The 15,036-nt window shown below is 41.8% G+C and overlaps 1 protein-coding gene across 1 annotated transcript in view; it reads right to left on the bottom strand.

The window, feature by feature from the left end:
* Nucleotides 1-15,036, bottom strand: part of CACHD1 (cache domain containing 1) — a 94,602-nt gene that overhangs the window by 51,587 nt on the left and 27,979 nt on the right. Inside the window, 2 exon segments of the mRNA XM_032697108.1 lie at nucleotides 2,871-3,019; nucleotides 11,376-11,438. Coding sequence (XP_032552999.1) covers nucleotides 2,871-3,019; nucleotides 11,376-11,438 — 212 coding nt within the window.

The raw sequence follows: 15,036 nt of genomic DNA, 5'->3' as shown, positions 1-15,036 counted from the left end.
GCTCCTTCAGCAGCCTTTGTTACTGAGGAGACACAGAGCCTTATTTTTCCAGCAGGGATTTCTTGGAGGATTAGAAGATGCATGTCACTTGACATCCATTTTCCTTATCTTCCATCAGTTTTGCTAAGAGCCTGGAGCACTTGATCCATATTAAGTCTGGCTGGTTGGATCAGCGCCTCCTCCCAACTGCTCTGAGCACTTCCCCGGGAAAAGGAGCCAGGCTCCAACCTGGACACAAATATCAGCCCAGATGCTTTGGCAGGTACCAGATCTCTGAACCAATCACTCTGAGATGTCTCAAAGCTCTGCTCTCTGCCTGCTCTGCTCTCCCTCCACGTCACTACGGTTTGCCATTCCCAAACTCTGATTAAGTAAAACTGAAAATGCAAACTGATACACCTGAAGAAAGGATCACACAGTCCCTGCTCTGTTGACCTGCCCTGCACATGTACTTAGGCGTGTGATTAATTTTCCTTTACCCAAGCACATATTTAGACTCTTTGGTAAACCAGATGAGCATAATTGTGTGATTTAATGTTTGTGGAATTAAGGCCTAGGGAATAGTCCCTTGCCAAAACCACTCAACAGCCACCAACTGCACTGCCTCATCTAGTTGGTGTTGCATATTCTAATTTATTTCTTTCCACCACTGTCCAAAACAAGGCAATTCCATTGCACAAACCTGCCCTGGTGGGGGAACACAACTGCTGTACTTACACTAGATAAACCAGTATATGTTGGGTACAATATAGCAACCAAAACATGGTCAGGCTGGTAATTTTAATCCAGAACTAATCACTGTGGACTGCAATCAGTCACATGAAAATTTATTTATTTAGGCTTTTCACTGTAAATCCAGCACCACATAATGGCAATAACATAAATATTGCTTTCCATGTCATATCTCACTACTCAACTAAACAAGCAAGTCAAATACCAGGTTCATGTTATAACCCAGTTGGTACTTTGTTAGGTCTTATTTTGTATCATTTATTTACAGTCACCAGGTGTCAAAGTCTCACAGTTTATCTCAAGCTACAAGGCAAACCCTCTTTGAAGCCAATGCTTGGATTTTCAAGATAAAGACAAGCAAACACAAGGCCACAAATGGATAATTTTGTTAATGGTAACAACAAATACAAACTGAAGATAACAAGCCATTAAAAAAAAAAACTGAAGAAAAATTCCTTTCTCTACAGAATAGTTCAGCATCTCCCTCACAAGTTAATTTTTCCAAAACCAATCCAAACTTGCAGCATTCCCTATGGAATGTCAATAAGTTGGACAGCAATGTAAAAGGTTGAAGGAACAATCACCAGGCAGCATGAAGTGCCATCAGATTTTCAAATGTCTCTTTTAGAGGCTGAACACCGTGTGAAAAACAGCCTTAAACACTGTGCGACGGGCCCTCAAATCTACCTTAAAAATACACCCTGAAGACAATGTGCTCCTGACAATGTTCTTGCCCCAAGTGTTTGCTCAAGTGAAGAGGTCACATGACAAAACACCAAGAAAAAGAACACACAGTTAAGGAGTTGTAACACAAATATTTCACAACCCTCCTGAAGGAAAGTCATAGCCCTAAGGACACATACGTTTTCAAGGCACAATCTAAAGCAAAGTACCCCATGAAAACAGCAAATAGCACAGACAAATCTTTTTCCATGTGACCTCTTCTGTAGCAGCAGCTGATAAATGCTCCAAAGTAAAATATTATAATTACCATTGCTCTAACGCCAGCACTCTTTTGCCCAACTAAAACACCCATTTTAAACATCAAGGATAAGCTGTTATCAGCAATAGCACATCCAATTTAACGTCCCACATGTGCAGGCCTCCTCATAGCTGGAGCAAGTTAGTCCATAAATTAAAACGTGGAAGAATTCAAAATATGATCACAATATCCAGGTGGGAGATGCTTTTAAAACTCTGCAATCAAGTTTGCATAAACTTTCCATAAATTGAGAAGCTATGGCTGCCCCATCCCTGGAAGTGTCCAAAGCCAGGTTGGACAGGGCTTGGAGCAACCTGGGATAGTGGAAGGTCTGGAATGAAATGATTTTTAAGGTCCCTTCGAACCCAAACATTTCAAGGATTCTATGAAATGGAAAGTTACTCTTGTTCTTTTTAAGAGCATATGGAACAAAATGTTTAAAATGCTGAACACTGAAAAAATTATTACCCTTTCATTGGAAAAATCAGACCTTCTATCACACCTTCCTACAACTAGGAAACCTAAGTGCCTATTCTGCAAATAGGCAGCATAATAAAACATGATGAAACACAACCAACTGCCCAGGTTCAGACTATTCAAAACCCCTGTATTTAAAAACAAAATAAATTTAACATGAACAAATCCAGTTTCCAAGCAATATGCTCAATTTCTCTAAATCTCTGTATCAAACAGCAGCATGTCAATCTGATTTAACTGTAAAGCAGCATTTTTAGCATGTGATGTACTGACCAACTCATGATTTTGGATGCTTCAAAGGAGAAAAAAACCAATCCCATGACCAGCTTGAGAAGAATTATTCAAGGCAAGCAGTGTCTCAGTGCAAAAACGGTATCCTGGATCTAGACAGACTCATTTTGTATAGAAGACTGTGAAGGGTTGAACAAATTTTTTTTCTTTTTTTTGTTTTTGTTTCCAGCTGACTCCCAGTTCTTGTTTAAAGCTTCTCATTAAACACTGATGTGGTAGAAATGTAAAAGAATCTGAGGACAAGGTAAGAGGCACCTTTGGAGTTCCGCCTTCTCCCTTTTTCAGAGTTATCAAAAATAGTAGAAAATACAGGCTATTTTGCAAAGAAATCGTAATTTTTCTTCGTTTTTAAGAGACAGCATAAGTAATTTCAGAATTTAATACTCACTCCATCATAGATGGTGGAATAGTACAGCAGTCTTGGATGGCAGTCAAGGGTGATGTGAGATGGGCAGTGTATGATGCTTCCACTACTTGCTTGTTACGATTCACAACATCCAAGTAACGGTTAAATTTTTCTCTAATTTTTTTTGCCAACTGCAAAAAGAAGTAAAAAGAAATATTAAAATTAAGTCACTTTCTCTGTATTACCCATTTCTTGGTAACCAACATCAACGGGAAGTAAAAGCTGCATGTGTTAAATGTAATAGTTGTCTGATTTGCTCATTGGACTTTTATTTCAGTGGTTCAAGCACTGCAAATCAAGTAATTAATAATACTGGCCACAGAAAGCAGTAAAGGCAAAAAGATAAAATACATTTACTATCTAGAAATGGGTGCTTGAACTTAAGAGTTTTCCATGTTATGAAAAGTGTACTTTCCATTGCATCAAACTTCCCTTTCATTAAGAACTGACACCTGGAGATGACTCCGCCTGTACTATGGGCTTAGCACTGAAGTGCTCCAAGGCCTGACAAGGATGTGATGGAGACTAAAACAGGCCACATGTCAACTTAATGAAGCTCTAGGAAAGCCCAAATAATAGTGTTAGAGAAGCCATCACCTCCACAGAACTCTTCTGCTGCTTCAGGAGCAGACAACAGCAAATCACCCATTGCACTGAATCTGTTTACAGAGCAACCTCAGGATCCAGGGAATCCCAAATACTGCCATGAATATTTCTCTGTCCATCACCAGCTTCCTCAATCAGGTGGATCTGTGCAGATGTATTTCATTACTCCTTTCATGTAGATTTGGGCAAAATAAACCATCCCAGCTCTTGCTTTTCCGCTGTAATCCCTGCTGCTTTCCTGGGAGGCTTCACAGGCTCTTGGCTGAGCATCACCTGAATGATTTTCTTCATCGATCTCTCAGCCCAGTGAGCCTCATCACAAGCTACAACAGTTTCAACTACAAACCTCAACTACAAAATGAAAAATCTCTAATTAATGTTATAATATAACAGAAAGAAAATAATGACAACTGTCTCGCACCAGTGAAATTCCTCCTGAAGCCTTCTGCTGTCAGAATTCCCTCTGAGGAAGGCAACCACTTATAAATAAGCATAAGGTTTAGAGCCAATTTCTCTCCTTTCAGAAAGTGAAAACAAACACTGTCATGCCTCCCCAGCAATTTTCAGGCCTTTTAAAAGAATTAAACTTTAGAAATAGAAAATTAGGTATTTCAGCCCTTCTTTTTAATATTTCTTAAAAGAATTTAAATAAAAGTAAAAATAAATCAACAAATTTTTGTGAACAAGTATTTCCAACCTCTGTATCAGAGCTGGTTGGCGTGTGATTTGAAGGACTTTCTGCAGGCAGAGCTCTCTCCACGCCAGGCAGACTCCAAGCAGTGGGAAGGCTCCCGGTGTTAACAAGGGCAGAGCCTGCTGGGACACATCACAGGCCCATTGAAGTCACTGTGCTGTCAGATAAGAGCTCACTGGTGTCTCCTTCATTAGGCCCTTCCCAACGAGCCTGACTAATGACTCTGCCGGGGAAAACTGGAAGGGAAAAATCTGTGGCTGTTCCTTGAGCAAACGTGACAGTAAACACAGTAAGGAGGAAGCGTCAGATTTTACAAGACACATTTACTGAGACTTGTGCTCCTGGTCTTTCATCAAAGTGAGACATTAATAAAACAGATCAGGCTTTTTTTTTTTGCTCTGCACATTCTGTACCCTTTTCACATCAATACTTCTATTATATTTAATCATCAGCCAGACACATCCTAAATGAAAAAGAATAATCTCTGAGCAATATACTGAGCTGTTGAATATTCAGGAACCCCGCATTTTGCAAGTCTGCAAACTTCTCCAGAGCTAAATCAGCTCCTTACTCCACACTACTCCCCTCTCCTGCTCCCTGTACACCCCAAACTCTGCAGGGATGATTTAACGGAGCCACTACAAGTGCTGAGAAATGCCGTCGGTTTTTCCACATCCCCTGGACTAACAAATGTCTTTCCTAACTATTACTAACAGGACATTTTGTCATGATTTACTTTGTTATGTGAACAACGAGGCCCACTCTGATACAGCATTGCCTTTGCCTCCATTGTTCCCAGGGAATGCTGCAGCTCCACGACAGGTCTCCTGGGAGCACAGGTTTTAATAGGACCTTGCTCAAATGACTTGCAGAATTATACCTAATTAGCTTTGTAGAATGATTTATTGCCAAGGCACCAGAGGACTACTAATGGGCTGCTCCATGTTAGACATCCAACACTATTAAATTGCTCCCAGTTGTTAGATAATAAGCTGTTTTATGGTAAACTTTCTTTTTGTCTGGCTGTACTCCTCAAATGTGTGGATTCTTCTGCAGTCTCAAACATACACAAGCCAAATTTCCTAAATTTCCATTAAAGTTTCATGGGTACAAAGTCTCTCTCTAAGTTTAGGCAAATGAAATGGCTGTGCTCAAGCACAAAGTAAACCAGATATTTGAATCTGTACTTTTTTTTTTCTTGGTTTTTCTACCCGAAATCATGAAAAGGGGAGAGAGCTTAACTTTGCTGAGAAAAGGCCCATATGAGCATCATTAGCAGTAATAAAACCAACACAGAGCCCCAGAACAAAAGGCCTCTGGTTGGGAATCATGGCTGGTCTCTGATAAATGAAGGCTGTACAAGACGAGGTTTCGGTGTTGATGAGTTTTCACCTTCGAGGTTGAATGATAAAAGCACCCCCCAGCCTTTGAATTTCACCCTGCTGTGCCGAGTCTAAGGATCTGACAAATCTGTTTTTCAGAAGATCCTGTACCTCAGAAGCTGACAAGAAGCAAATGCTTTGTTCCTAAACTGCATCACCCACCGAAAAACCTCTGAATGGCTCAAAGTCGTTACGTTACTTTTATTAAACAGGATCCAACACTCTGGTCGGGGCAGAGAGTCAAGTGCATGTCAGCAACGAGGGACCTGAAGCCTCCCAGAGCTCCATTCCCTGCCCACAGACAGAAGCACAGTTGGAAGAATTCAGTTTGTTTAATCTAAAGAACTCTAAAAATACTGTTCTCTGATAGCAAGACAATACTCCCAACAATCCAAACAACCTCAAAAACAGCAAACTCAAATAAGTCACCGATGGTGAGATGACCCAAAACCAATTTTCTACTGAAAATTGCTTACAATGAATAAACTATGTTAAGAAACTAAGGGTAATACACCAACCAGACAAAATTACTAAAATTACTAAAAACAAATGGTTCTAAATCATCAAATTGAGAAGTGCTATCCAGATGAAGCCTAACAAAACTAACTTAATTTTTCTGCCATAACTGGGCTTCAGTGGAGCACAAAATCCAGGACAGTGAACAGGCATTCCAGCCCTCAGTGATTAAAACAACAGCAAAAAACAATCTATCCTTCCCAGCTCCTCACGGCTGCACATGCACATGTGCACACTCACATCATTCCCTCCCAAACTTTATTCAGCTTGCAAAGTGATGCACTCATTACTAGAGCCTGTCAGAATAAAAGCTGCAGGCTTAAATCACCTTCTCCTCTTTCTAAATAAAACCCTAAACTTTTTATCCAACATAAACTCTGCTTTTTTTAAACTGCCTGGAGCTGAAGAGCCGCTGGATACTGATGGATGCCAGACCCACTCTGGTTACAAAGCCTCAAAGGGGCAGAGAGAAAGAGATAACAAATAATGAAAGGACAGAGCAGCGAACTATTAAACTATTCTAAAGTAATTGTTAAAACATTTTTAAGGCAAAATGCAAAGCTGTGTCCTGAATCAGGCACACACAAGGGGTAGGTTGCTGATATCCCACCCTTGGGTGGGTACCAAGTGTGACAGACATTCCCTGCTCCCCCAAAAATGATCCAATTCACGCATTTTAACGGAGACTAAATAAATCTGGATACCTTGAGATTGGCATAAAATGTTATCATCTCTGGTTGATTCACAAAGTGCTCTTCACCTCACCTTAAAAACGAAAGCACAGGAACCCTCACTTGGCATTCCTCTTTTTTTTTTCAGATTTCTGTATTTTCTTCCTAATTTCAGTAAACAAAACAATAAGCCATGAGTGCTGGCTCCAAACAATGCAGCCATTAGCCCTATTTTTTCCATCTTTCCTTTGGCAGCTGGCAGGCAGCCAAAGCCTTTGGCTTTGCAGACAGGTTGGACGGTAACACCTGGTTCTATTACTGCAGCACCCATGGGTAATGCACTTCAATTGTCACCATCTCCACTGACAACCTTTCATCACAACATCACTGAGGTTCTCTAATTTTCCCAGAGACATTTGCCTCATTTGCATAGTTCCCTCAAGCTTTTTTTTTTTAAAGCTTCTTCCCCCCTCAAAGCTCCCCAGCTCTGAAGTCTTCCCTTTGCAGGGAGCTCTGAGGGAAAGCAGAGCTCCAAGGTTAGGTTTTATTTCTGGCTGTAGCTTGAAAGCCAAGGTATTTTTCATGTTTTCAAGACTGGATATAAAATATGCATCAGTGGGGCTGACAGGCACGGATGCCGTAACGGACTCACAGCCAGGGATTTAACACTGTCAGGCTCCTCAGAAAGTATTGCTTATAAATGGAAGAGTTTAGATATAATTTTTAGTTTTAAATCCCCTCTGACAACCAGAAAAATCTGCAAAAAAGTTCCTCTCTCCAATACCCACCTGGCACTCCTCCTGCTGTATCACAACTGTGCACCCATAGATTCTTTTTCAGAAAATTTTAATATATTTATTCCTAGTGTGCCAGGCTCTTAAACCACTGCTTCTGTACCAATCCTGAAGAGCACAGAGGTCACCAGGAATGTGACTCAAGAAAGGATCATAGAATCACCTTCAGCTCCTTCCCACACCTCTGCTTTAACAGATCCAAACCATTCACAGAATCCTAAAATGGTTCGGGTTGGACGGGACATTAAGGATCATCTTGTTCCACCCCCTACCATGGGCAGGGACATCTTCCACTAGCCCAGGTTGCTCCAAGCCCTGTCCAACCTGGCCTTGGACACTTCCAGGAATAGGGCAGCCACAGCTTCTCTGGGCAACCTGTGCCAGGGCCTCACCACCCTCGAAGGGAACAATTTCTCCCTAACATCTAATCCAAACCTGCCTTCTTTCAGTTTGAAGCCATTCCCCTTTGTCCCATCACTACATGCCCTTGTGAAAAGTCCCTATTCCTACTTTTCTGGGTGATACTGAAAATATACTTAATCAGGATACAGGAAACTACTTTCCAATATGCATTTCTTCAAAGAGACTAAGACTCATTTGAGGTTTTCTACTGGCCAGTAACTTTGGCAAAGCTTCCCCAGACTTACTCCAAGGAAGATGTCAAACATGGTACACAACAGAAACTAGAGAAGGGCCAAATTCCTGAATCATTCTGGAAGTACATTAAACACAGCGTAATTGCCTTTTATCACTTTACATCGATGTAAAGTTCAACGTGGTGTGAACATCCCACTTTTCACAGCCAGGGAAGATGTGCTCAACAGCCAAATGGAGGTTTTTCAGCATATTACAGATATATTTCCTCTCCAAAGAGTTCAACAGCTCTTTGCCAAACCCAAAACAAACTAAATAAAAATTCAACCCAACCCAATGCACACCAACCAGGTCTGAACATCCTGCACCTTGTTGGGACAGACAAAAATACAAGGAGTTATTACAAATCTCTCTCTGCAGAGAGAGATTGTTGCTGCTGTGCTCTGACTTCTCTCTCCAAAACTGGGAAACCTACTCCTGCTCGAGATCATTTCTCTGTCCTTTCTCCTCCATGGAGCCCCATTTCCTACTTTCCACACCACAGAAACCAGACATCTGGCAGGACGCTGAACACGCAGTTCCTTGAAATCAGCTAATCTAGATTTTCCCTAAGAAAACTACCCCTCTTCCACTTTATTTAGATCACTAACTCACACCACTACATTTTCATATCGTATGCGAGTTCTCTGATATTGAAATAACTTACAGGGAAAGAATCCAAGTTATTTTTGGCAATGGCTACACAATTTTTAATAACCTATTCAAAGCAAAAAAGGTTTTATCTGTCAGGTACAATAGTAATAACTGCAGACCTTAAAAGTGTAACCAGTTCAATGTCAACAGGTAAACTGCTTCTTGTGTGGCACGAAGGAAGCCAAGGGTATTGAACAGTTAGGCCTGAAGGCCAACAGCTGGAGTTTTTCACTTTCTCAACAAATTGAAAGTCATTATTTACACAGTTTGGTATTAAAAAAAACACCACCCCCACAATAATCCACTGGTCTGCCAGAAAAAATCCCAGCTGACATAAATCCATAATTAATTGCCTTTGGGTATCAGTTGCTAAGAAAATGTTAATGAATTACAAAAACAGGAATGAGAGGCAGGGGATTTCATTTGCTTACATTTGTTTGCCTTCGCTCAAGACGATCCTGTTCCATGTCCTACTCTCACTCATAAAACTCCAGTTATATTGCTGGTGATTCATTAGGGCTAAAAGATCTGGTTATTAATGAAACAGAAGTGCTCAATTATTCCTCTATCCATTTCACTGCTGAGCTTTTAACCACAGTAATTGTGCTTCACCAGGGCCTCATTTTTCTCCTCTGACAGCTCCGAATCCATCACACAACCTCCAGTGTTTAGACAGCTATTTATATCTACTTAGGCTGAATACAGACATCTGCACTGGGGAACAAGCAGAGTCTTTTGCTAAGTGGAGAATCGATAGTTGGGACTTCAAAGAAGTTTTAATCCAGTTTCTTGGTTTCCCAAAAACACTTTTGGCTTTCAAAAGCCATCTGATACGTATAATCCAGCCCACATGGCCCTTCTGCAGCGCTCAGACCACCCAGAACTACTCCAGAAAAATGCTGCCCTACACGATGCAAAGCCAGGAAACCCTTCCTTAAAGATGTCGGGATGGTTTGGGATTTAAACTTTTAAAGTCAGGTGACAATTACAATCTCATGGTCCCTTTGCATGCTGGCACCCACCTGGGTATGATTACAGGGAAGCCAAAGCCGGAGGGCAACAGAGCTGGGGAAGGGTCTGGAGCACCAGGAGCAGCTGAGGGAGCTGGGGAGGCTCAGCCTGGAGAAAAGAGGCTCAGGAAGGACCTTCTGGCTCTCTGCAACTCCCTGACAGGAGGGTGGAGCCAGGTGGGGTCAAGCTCTGCTCCCAGGGAACAAGGGACAGGATGAGAGGAAACAGCCTCAACTTGTATCAGTGGACATTTAGATTGGATATTTGGGAAAATTCCTTCCTTGAAAGGGCTTCCAGCCCTGGCACAGCTGCCCTGGGCAGTGGTGGAGTCCCCATCTCTGGAGAGATTTAAAAGCCATGTGGATGTGACACTTGGGGACGTGGGTTAGTGGTGGCCTTGGCAGTGCTGGGGAAATGGTTGGACTTGATGACCACAAAGGTCTTTTCCAACCTAACCCACCCACCCTCACAATCCCATTTGAACCAGCTCTGCTTTGACTTTTCCTTAGTAAAAGTATTTAAAAAGACTGGAAATTTCACCATTTACAATAAGCACAACTTAGAGTGTAATTTTTTTCTATATTACATGACCAGTTTTAGTGCCCATGAACATGCCATGCACTGATCTGCTCTTGGAAACCAGCAACACCCCTCATGCACAACTGGGCTGTCTGCACTGCTGAGGAGTAATTCCCTTTTCCCTGGGGAAAGCCCCACTCTGAGGCACTTTTGTTTTTACTGAACATTAAAACTAGTGTGACAGGGGTCCAGGAAGGTCAGGTTATTTGCTGAAGGTTGTGCAAGTGAGTCTAGGCTTAAACTGGAAGGAAAAGCTGGGTTTTTGTTCCAGGGCAGCAGCCACCTCTTTGACCAAAACCCATCGCTTTTACCGCAAGGGTTGCACTTGTGAACATAATCAGTACCTCAGTTTCCTGAAGCATAAAAGATGATCTATTTATCTTTTTTTAAATGGATCCAAAATTAATTTTAAAAATACATACATGTATTAAAATGCAAGCAGGCCTGTGCTGAGATGTATTATCTCAATGTTAAACTGAAGAGTTCAATGCTCAAGTGTGTACTCATAACCTCTCACAAAATTAAAAAGCCCCACAACCACAATTGTTATGCACAAGGCTGTAGCTGTCCCATATTTCCAAAAAGCAATCAACATAATTTCCACATTCACAGTGACATTAGTGGTTTTGCTCTGAATTACATCAATTTTAAAAGAGACAATTTCAACACGAAAGCCTGTCAATTAATGGGAGATACTACATGAGGGTCCTTTTGATTCCAAGGGACAGCCCCACAAAAAACAGATGGAAAACCTTTTCATGGCAATTCAAAACTCTCAAATGCATCATCAGCCCATAGAGGCCATCTCCATTTATATTTATTCCACTGGTTGTTATCTGATGTGCTGGATGTTAGGAAAGAGCCACAAATCCAGGCAAAACTGCAATCCCTAAGCTGACTCTGCCTTGGTGACAGAGTGAGAGTTGGGAAGGGGCTTTTGGACTCACCTGTTGAACTTCACTTTCTCCATTCGATATTTTCTCTGTGTACACAAAGGAGTTGAATATCCTCTGCAAGAAAAACCAGAAAGGATGTGTAAGAGACTTTTTGTTATAAATGCCACATTAAACAAGCTCCAAAAGGCAAATGAGGGAGGAAATCAGGTCAGAGAAGGATCTGGGGAGTCTCCAATGCCAGGTTTATCCAAGGGGAATCATGTCTCTCTGTATCTGTGGATCTGCATTCGTTTTGAAGGCAAGCACATAACAGGGTTTTTCCAAAACATCTGTTTATTTATCAGACTGACATAAGGTGCTAAAAACAATGTCTCATATCACAAAGCTACTGCTGTGCAAACTATGACCCTTCTCTTGCTGAATATTTAACCCAAGGCAACTATTTTTAAAAGTACTTGTTTCCAACTAACACGAGAGGCTGTGATCCAAATTTAGACATATTTGGTATCTGGAAAAAAGGAAAATGAGACCTGATTTTGAATACAACCAGATCAAGCTCACTAATGGCAAAAATGGATGTATCAGAAGATAGAAGTGAGAGCTGTTTCCTCCCCTGGGGAAGCTCCCCATCAGTTCCCAGAGGGACAGGAGTGCTTCACAGGTGACAGCCACACTGCCATCTCTGTTTACTTTGCAGTGGTTATGTTGAGGAAAAAACACTCAACATCTTGTTAATATTCAGCTTCCAGACTGAAAAATAAGATTGGAATCCCTGAAAAGTTTGCCTCATACACCTAAGTTTCTCTTGCAAGATTTCTTATTTCCAAGGGCAGCTTGGGTTATCCCCACTGGTAAACATACGATGTCCCTAAAATATTCCTTTGCCATCTGTCTTAACAGCTGCAAAATACAGCAGAGTTTTGAGAGAACAGTATCATGCAGAACAACAATAGTGATGGTTATTCACTATCAATAAATGCAACAGTAATATCCTGAGGTTATTTAGGCTGTGAGACATTTCTCTACCAGACTCAAGGGGAGCTGGGATTTCACTGATGGAATGGATTATTAGTGTTAAGTCAAACACATGACATCACATCTGGCGAAGGACAGTGATTCATAAAGGCCCTGTTGAGTCTCTCCCTTAGCTGTGAAATCATCACTGCTCCATGACTCCAAGAGGTTTTTTGAAGCAGGTTCAGCTGATTTCCTCCTACTAAAGCTATAACTGGCCAAACCAGCCTGGAAAATCCTTTGGTGTGCTCTGCTCCCACTTACCATCATCACTTTCCCTTTATCCCTCTCCCTCCTGGGGACTTGAGGAATTCCAAAAATTTGAACTCTTAATTCTGAAGAAGCCTTTGGAAGGGCAGCAATAAATCTCCTTGGTTTACAAGTCTCAGAGAGCCAAGAAGGGGGGGCAGGGGAGGAAAAAAAAAAGGCATCTACTCTTAGTACATTGAGACTTCCTCTTCATCCAGACCTTTGTTTAAAGTTCTGCTTGGGCACTTTAACTACAAACATGTTGGCTTTTTTTTTCTCCCTCATGAGATGAAAAGATAATTTAAACATCAGAAGAAAATACATTAAAGCATGTCATTTTGATGCAAAATGTTTTAAATGAATTGAATTTTTCTCTCCATGCAGCATTTAAATCTCTAGACATCAAAAGGAATGAGGAGGAAATAGACTGTCAGCTACTGAGAATGGAGCTTTCTGTCCTCAACACAAAGCTGACCCTTCCTCCACCCCTTTCACACGTAGCTGTGTTTATGAACTTGCAAAATCATGCCAGAGAACATTATATAAGAGTCCCGGTGCCAGCAGGAATTTATTTGGCCACTGGACTAAGGTTTTTAACCTATTTGTGCTTGATTTTGAATTCAACTAATATATTTTAAACAATGCAGTATCTTCTATTTTTTTTAATTAAAAGCACTGTGCATGTCGGGGGGGCGAGGGGGGGCGAGAGACTCTTGGTTAAAGTCCCAGCACAGATAATGAGTAAACCAACAGTTAAAATTAATTAAGGATTTGGAATCCACCCAAACGTGATCTGTCGCCCACTGAGGTCCCCGAGCTCAGCCCTGCCTGGGTACAGTCCCTACTCGGGATATCTGCTCCCTACTCAAGAATTCCAATGCAGAATTACACCCAAAACAAAAAATACCTCCCTGTTGTATTTAAGCAATTTCACCAACTTAAAAAGTGATGTAACTTTAAGCAGAAAATCAGTGGCAACCTCAGCTGAAGCTGAGGTAACTTCACAGACCCAAAAGTCAGCTCCACAAACTTACAACAGTCTAAATATTTAGATCTTGCCTGTTGCATTTACGCAGCCCATTAGCATCTTCATTCTCCCCACTCCTCGTTGTTTAATTGGCTCTGCTGAGCAGATGGCAGCAGGATCAGCTCCCTCCAGCAGAACAATTCCACACGTGTCTAATGAGATGCTTCCCGGGATTATTTGCCATAACCCATCACCACTCGCTCTCTCAATGCAGGAAGGCTGCAACCACTGTGCTGGCTCAGCATCCAGCCTTTCCCACTAAGCTAGTGCTCCACCAGACATGGAGCCACCTCCATCCCCACCATCACTCCCAACATCTCATCACACACCACCTCAAACCCTGAACAACATTTTACTTTATTTTTTTTTCATTTCCCCCCCTCATTTTTCTATCAACAACATTTTTAAGCTTATTATAATTTTATAAATATTCTTTTTAAAATATTCAAACACTGGAGAGAAATAACACTTGTCTCCTGGCTGTACCTGTCACCTGCAGCTTTATATCAGGTTTAAACTTAGTGGTGCTGGCAGGGGCTGAGCACAAAGCCCTGCACCATCCCCAGGGCCTCTGTGCCTCTGGCAACACCTGAATCTTTTTGCTGGGCACATCATTCCTGCTCTTAATCCTCCCCTTCCCTCATTCAACACTTGTGTTTAGCTACACAAACAGAAGCCTAAAAAGAGAAAATCATTGTATCTGCAGGGACTGCCACAGGATTCTTGGTGATCCATGACAGCTCCAGGACACACAGAGGAGAGCCAAGATGTGTCCCTGTGAGCCTGCAGGGGATGATCACAGCCTGCATGGAGTCCTGAGAAAGCAGGGGTTTGTTTTACAAACACACATTGCCAACATTTGCTTTCCTAAGCTCTTTAATTACCTCTCTGAGTCAAAGCACTTGCAACTTCCTAGAAAATATTCTTCTGTGGTACCTCGATATCCCCTTCAATGACTGTAACTGCTCTTGGTGCCACCAGCCTCGATTTTAGCTTTTACAACAGGACAAATATTTGGTAAGTGAGATACATCAGGAAGCAATGAGAGGATCCAAGAGCAGGGGGCTGGGACAGGGAAGATTTGGGCCACCAGGGTCTAATGCCTTGCACAGGTGGGGTCTGACAGTGATGGATGGGCCCAGCACCCAAACCCACATCTCCCGGTAGAATGGAGTCAGGTTTCCCAGCCAGCCAGAGATAAGGGGTAGCTCAGGCTTAGCTTTGTGGTGTCCCAAAACAAGGCTTAAGAGACTTTTATTCATCATCTGAAGCTGAAGGCAACTCAGTTTGAGATCTGGGAGATGACTCTAAACCAAGCTTAACGTAAAAAGTAAAATATTAAATGGCTTGCTCCCTCAGTTGCTTGAGACAAAAATTAACTCGGCAGCAAAGAACCGCAGTGAGAAAACACTTCAAAAAGCT

The sequence above is a fragment of the Chiroxiphia lanceolata genome, chromosome 9, assembly GCF_009829145.1.
Source record: "Chiroxiphia lanceolata isolate bChiLan1 chromosome 9, bChiLan1.pri, whole genome shotgun sequence".
Classification (NCBI taxonomy): Eukaryota; Metazoa; Chordata; class Aves; order Passeriformes; family Pipridae; genus Chiroxiphia; species Chiroxiphia lanceolata.
This window is presented reverse-complemented; position numbering and strand designations above follow the sequence as displayed.